General features: G+C 41.5%; 1 protein-coding gene across 6 annotated transcripts in view; it reads left to right on the forward strand.

Annotated features, from left to right (window-relative positions):
• The window catches only part of BRSK2 (BR serine/threonine kinase 2), a 321,762-nt gene extending 315,672 nt beyond the window's left edge, over positions 1-6,090 (forward strand). For 4 of the 6 annotated variants that reach the window (XM_065682709.1, XM_065682708.1, XM_065682710.1 and 1 more), the window contains one exon: positions 5,330-6,083. In XM_065682709.1, coding sequence (XP_065538781.1) covers positions 5,330-5,505 — 176 coding nt within the window. In that variant the 3' untranslated portion in view covers positions 5,506-6,083. Of the gene's footprint in view, positions 1-5,281 lie in introns of all 6 variants that reach the window. The other 2 variants (XM_065682712.1, XM_065682707.1) reach the window with 2 other exon arrangements.
• Positions 6,091-6,612: the final 522 nt, after the last annotated feature.

The following is a 6,612-nucleotide window of genomic DNA, read 5'->3' on the forward strand; positions in this document are numbered from 1 at the left end:
TACGTTCATAGACTAGAAGGAGGTTTTGTGTTATGGCCCCCAGCAAGATATTGCAATGGTCTTCCTGTCACCCTCCTCCAGTCTAGAGGGAAGCCTCATACATCCAGCCCCTGAAGGAGCAAAAAATTCTTTCTGTAGCCTTCTTCAGTAGTCAGTAAGCTTCTCAAGGCATCTCTCTGATTTGTATTTGTACAATGCCTAGGCTAAGGGCTCTTTAGTCTGGAGGAAGACACCTATGTAGTATTACAACTAAACAAAGAGGATAGGACACTTTTATCTTTCTGTCATCCCTTTCACTGTGTATGCTCTTGGAGTGGGTTCTGTATTTTAAGTCTTCCAGTTTTGAAGACAGAAGGGATTCTGCTAATAGAAACCAAGCAAATGGGCAAAAAATGACTAGCCTTAACAAAGAGGGCTAGAACTCTGTCAAAGTAGCAAAATGGGTTTGAAAGGGAATGGATTACCACCCATCAAGAGAGTGCTTCAATGCTTTATGTGAAAGAAGTTGGATTTTTGTTACATGAGTTGCTGAAACTACAGCTGCCATCAAAATACGTAGCAGGCTAGGGATGAAAAAGACAAGGGTTAAAGAGAAAGGAATGAGTATAGGAAGAAAACCTCAGTAGTAGATGCAGGCAGAAAACAGGCAGAAAGGATGTGGAAGCAACAAGGAAAGGAATATGAGAAGTCAGATAGATAAAGGGTGTCTCGGTTTCCAGTGACACCACTTTTTCCCATTCACTTTCTCCAAAAGCTTAAGCTAAATATGCAGAAACCCAAAATTTCTCAGGCTATATAGAAAGGAAAGGCAGAGAATAATCCTATAGACTGGGTTCCACAGATGCCGTATTAGTTTTGTGCAACTTTGTGTTCAGCACCACAAGGATTAGTGCATTAAAAATACATAGACTTGAAAGAGATGGTTTCACAGGAGAAGTGCTTCAGGGTTTGCTTCCATTAAGTCAATGGGAACGTTGCCATTTGCTGCCATGAAAAGAGGACCAAGTTCTTACCTGGCTGTCTTAAAATATTACAAAACAGCAGGCTCTAATCAGTGACTGAAACCTTCAGGCCTGCCGTGAAGCTGCTTGTTCACCACCTCCTGTTATTTTCCATGGAGGACTCTGAGGGTCTTTGCAAGGTCAGGTCAGGGGCTTTGCAAGGTGCATCCTTTCCTGGTGTTAATTCTGGTGCCTGGAGTGAATGAATCACCTTATTTTCTCTTTCCTCTCCTACGTGGCTTCTTCACTTGCACTTTATTCTCAAACCTGTGACACCACTGGGGCTAGTCAATGTCAGACAGGCTTCCTAAGAATAGGAGGTAAAATGAAGTTTGGTACAAGCCACATGCCCAGCTTCCTTTCACATTTTTGTATCTGTCTCCAGCCCTGTTTCTTCGTTCTGTTCAAATGCATTCACAGTTTTTACTTCTTTCATGATATTTGGCCATGATAGTGCTCTAGCACCCCTTTTAACACACAACCCTTTCATAGGCTTCAGCGCTTGTTTTCAAACCCATTCCTGTTCCCCATCTTGCAGCATACAGCTCCTTGGTCTAACTCCAAAATGCACATACCCATCTCCTCCTAATAGATGTAAACCTTATGCTTTGAACCTCCCCTCCTGCCTCTGATCCTTCCCATGGTTTCTCACCCTTGTTACCCTTCATGCCTTCTTTGCTCTGTGTTGATGAATATTTACTCTCAATGGGAAAGAAAACCTTAGTTACAGATGCATGAAACACCAGGGAAGTTTTGAAGAATCAGTGAACCAAGCCTTCATCCTTGTCCAGAGGGAATATGATGTCTTCTCACTTTTTGAAATAAGAGAGGCAGCCTTTTTGAGGGCCCAGATGGACTTAGAGGTGTAAGAGCTTATGACACATATTGCACTGAATGCTAGGAGTGCAAGACTGATGAAAAAGCTATTCTAATCTATCATCCCTGCATTTTCAAGTCTTGTTTTACTGGATGCGTAAGTCCAGAAGAAAGTAAGAAGCAAGAAGAGAAACACCACCCACCATTTTCATGCTTCCAGCATAGCTGGCCCATGTTTACATATCTCCAGGCAAAAACATAAGAACTCTTGTCCATCCAAAGACTAGCATCTAGACCAGCCCAAGAACAGGCTAACAAGCCATCATGTACACAATATCAATGCAATGACTGTCTGTATTGCTTGGTGTATGATCAGTTCTTTCTTGACTGCAGGATAGGAGAAATTAGCTAGTATTTAATTAAAAGTCCAGATACTAAAAGAGGCAAAGGAAGGAAAGGGTTAATGAAATGGCCTATTTTATATTTCAGTAGCTCTCTTTAAATATCCCTAAGGATTTCTTACCTCCCATTAAAATTTTAACTGAAAATGCTGATTTTAAGGAATCCAGTAGTGACACAGGCAAAGAAAAGTAGACTGTTAAATACTTTTGCTGCAATAAATCTCCAGGCACTTGAAAGCTGGTAGGGCATGGGGAGGAGAAAGGGTGGATGAAACAGGGGCTGCATATTTTAATAGGATGATTAAAAATCCTGTACCAAGACTCAGCAAATACAAGATATATATTTTTTTAAATGTTTTATTGCTTCGTTCTTGCAAGTTGTACTTTTCTTTACTGTTCCTGTCTACATGAAAACAAAAAGTTCCCCAATTCCTGCAGAGCCCTGCTTAGTCTGCCCTCTTCTTTCCCTCTAAGCTTGTTGAATAAACTGCTCAGCTGAGTAACTAGCAATACTCCCCTTCCCTTTTCTCCCAACCTAGCAGTCTTTCCCTCTCCAGCATTTTTTTTAGTGCTCTTTTTCATTCTCTCTGCTGACTCCATTTGCTTATGAAGATGAGGGGTCCAAAGCCACTTAAGAACCTGATCTGCCCACACTCCTGCATTCAAGGCTGAGTGTTTGCTTTCTTTTTTTCTTCCTTTTCATTGAAAAAGAATATCCACCTAAGAAAATTAGAAATTAGTCTGAGCAGATAGAAATGAGTCTGAGCAGAACATGTACCCACAAACCTAGAACAGTTTTAGGGAGACTTAGGGAAACTTCCGAAATAGAAGTCATAGATGTGGAACAGATATCCCCCATTCAAAGCATTTGCATGCATGTGGAAGGAAGCAGGTAGAGCTTATGGAGATCTGACCCTGAAAATGACTGAGAGTTTGATAGCCCTTCCCTTCTTAGCCAGAAATTGAGATATGTGCTTTGCCTGGTTGGTTGTTTGGGCCCTTCTCTAAGGCTTCAGGTATTTAGGTGAATGATGCCCTTCCAGAAAGTAACAACTATTTGCTTGTGGCATTGGTGTAACTGAATGCAAGGACTGAACCAGGACCAGCAGTAAGTTATCCAGAAAGTGGCAAGTAGAGAAAGACAAGGAAATAATTTGATTAATAAGACTGAGATCCATCACTGTATATGCCAGCCATTTGATTTTTCTCACTGTCCATTAACATGCAGAAGAAAGTGGCAACTACCTGGTTAGTACAGGGCAGGCATAAAAGAGTAACAAATTCAATTCTGCAGGGCACAAATACTATGTATTTCCTCTTTCTTTGTATAAGAGCAGTTGATGTCCATAGCATTTTCCATTACAGAGTAAGAAAGCACTCAACAAACTCTTCAGACAAGTTGCTGTGCCAAGTAACAAAACAAGTTACAACTTGCCTGATGTAGTAACCAGTTATGTTTGTAATGAAAGTGAAGGGAAATATATTACCAAGCCACCAGTGTTCACCAACTGTGGATAAATAGAGTATCTGCTATGAAGAAACCCCTTTGCTCCCAACTGAATGTTCTCAGGGACGAAAAGCTCCACTCTTCACAGCATACCGCCACATTGGAAGGCAGATACAAGAAGCTGTTCCTTCTGGGAACTTGAGAATGAAACTGTGTAGGTGGGACTTAGGTGATTTATATTTGTTAGAACAATGGAGCCAACAGTCCCGATAATGAGAAAAGCATCATGGGGTTTTAATGGTCATGAACAGGTATAACCCCCATGGCGTACATTAGATAAAAAACACCTTCAATATCCATGCTCAGAGAATTTAGTGTGACTCCTCTTATGCCTGATCAGGATTAATTCTCCAATCCAAGAAAATTAAAATAAATGCATGCAAAAAACTACCTCTCTGGTAGCAGCTGCTCCCTTTCCCTCTGTATCACCCCAGAGCTCTTCCTCAGGTATGACCTTCCACATATTCTCTGACACAGAACTACATTAATAGGATACAACCCTGCTGCCTGGAGGCCCAAATGGCATGAAAGATTGTATTCATGTGCACAGTGTTCAGCCCATGCTCATAACCTGCAACCTGCTCTAGTGGCTGGCCATGTGAGATACTTGTTCTACTAGCATTCAACCCTACACTCCTCTCTGGCTCCTGACTTTACTGGTATCATGGAGGCTGTATTGTAGAGAGAACATAAATTCAGGACAATGAAAAAGTAGTTCTTAACCATGGTAGATCTCAGAAATAGATGTGTAACAGCCTGTTTCCACAGCGCATTCAGCATCTTCATTTCCAGGTATCAGCTGTAAGAAGGATCTGAAGGTACTTAGAAGCTTGTAAGCACACGCCACAAACCACGCAGGCAGATAGCAATACTCATGTCAGCCATACCTCATTTTTTAAATGCTTGGAATACTCAGGTGCTTTAAGCTTCAGTGATGAAAGGTGAGCAAGGAGATGCTCAGAAAGAAATAAAATGTAAGCAAAGAAAGCCTAATATCTGGTGTATCCAGAGAACTTAGCGAGGCTGCAAAGCAAAGCACTGGTTGGTGACCACATCAAATGCCCCGTGTTTGTAACAGCAGCAGTAAGATGGGATTTGCCTATATCCAGCATTACATTAACTGACATTTCAGTGCGGAGTGGCCAAGTGACTCCAAGTAATAGACTGAACTATTTCAGCCACATGGTACCGTGACCTCCTGCTAGGTGAGACAGCAGTGCTCCCCCACTCAGGAGAAAACCAGGACCTTCCCCCTAGGTGCTTTATGCTCCCAGCCTCTTTATTTCTGTAGGTGTCCCATCCTAAACACTCTTCCTCTTCCTGCTCATTGTCTTCATCCCCCACACACCCCCACGCACGTGGCTCTGGATCTCCTCATCATGTTCTTCTCGTTAAAAACCCCATTGTTCATTTGTTTGTTTGTTCTCTCTCTTTCTCTCCTCTTTTTCTCTCTTTCCCTCTCGTTTTTTGTTTTTGGTTTTTTTTTTTTTTCCTTTCTTTCTTTCTTCCTTTCTTTCTTTCTTTCTTTTTTTGTCTCCTCTGTTTTGTGTACCCAGGCAGCCCATTGAGTAACTTCTTTGACGTAATTAAACAACTTTTTTCAGACGAGAAGAACGGGCAGGTGAGCCATCCCCCCGGCACGCCAACCAAGCATAGCGCAAACAGCAAGCGGAGCGATTCCGGTTCTAATGACTATGGGTCTAGAGGAGACAATAAGTACCCTGCTGGCAAAGACAAGGCAAAGATGGTCTCATCAGTCGGCCTACAAGACCAACCTTAAATAAACACATAAAAAATTAAATAACTTAGAAAAAAACAAAAACAAAAAGCAAGAAAGAATGAAAGAATATTCCTTAGCAAGCTAGCCTCTAAACTAGAAGGATGTATATACCTTGCCACAACAGTACAAAACTGTCTATAGACAAATTTTGTATGAAGGAATGACTGTATATATATACATATATATATTTATATATGATATATAATATATATCTCAGAAACAAACACAAAAACAAATGAATGAAAGAATGAAAAGAAAGAAAAGAAAAGGTAGCACAGATGACAAACCCAGTTCACCAGATCTTGGGTTGTGGTTTTTCGATTGGTTTTTTTCCTCCCTTTTTTTGAATGTTTTGCTTTTTTTCTCCTTCCTGATTTTTTGGGTTTTTTATTTTTTTTTCTTTTGTTTTCTTTTGATTTGTTTCTTGTTCTGTTCATGCTCTCTCTGTGTTTCTGACGACACCACTTGTTTCCGCTCTGCTACCAGGAATTATCCCGAAAAGTTAACATGTCAGCCACGGCTTCACCTTCTGTGCTCTGCGGACACTTGTTGACGGAAGGCAACCGATGTAGACTGTCCAAGGACCAGTCCTGTTTGAGGTTCCCAGCCTCCCCTCTCCCTTCAGGAAGTGGGTTTCTCCCCCACTTCTCCCCAGACACCTCCCCAGTGCACGCCTGGTTTTTTTTTTCCCCCTCTCTTTTTCTTTTTTGGTGCTCCACAAGAGAGATCTGCTCAGTTATGGGATTGCAGAGTCTGGGCTGAAAAGAGGTTGCAAATTGTTGGGAGTGAAACCTTATCCCTTGGCAACTTCTGTCCGTGCAGCTGAACACAGCCCGGAGGGGAGGGTGTGGGGAAGGAGATGGTTGTAGTGGGAGCACAATGTTTCATGAATCCAGAGCGCATTCTCATCAGAAACCAGCCAGGAGCAACTCAAAAATAAGCGTTGAACCAAGACAGTATTGGGGAGCTTCATCACAGGATTTTCTTAACCTTCTTTTTCTCCCTGCCACCTTTTCCTTTTCTTTTGCCCCTTTTTTCATATATACATGTATATATGTGTGTATATTTATACATAAATATACATACATACATATATATATATACACA

Source organism: Lathamus discolor, chromosome 6, assembly GCF_037157495.1.
Source record: "Lathamus discolor isolate bLatDis1 chromosome 6, bLatDis1.hap1, whole genome shotgun sequence".
Lineage (NCBI taxonomy): Eukaryota > Metazoa > Chordata > Aves > Psittaciformes > Psittacidae > Lathamus > Lathamus discolor.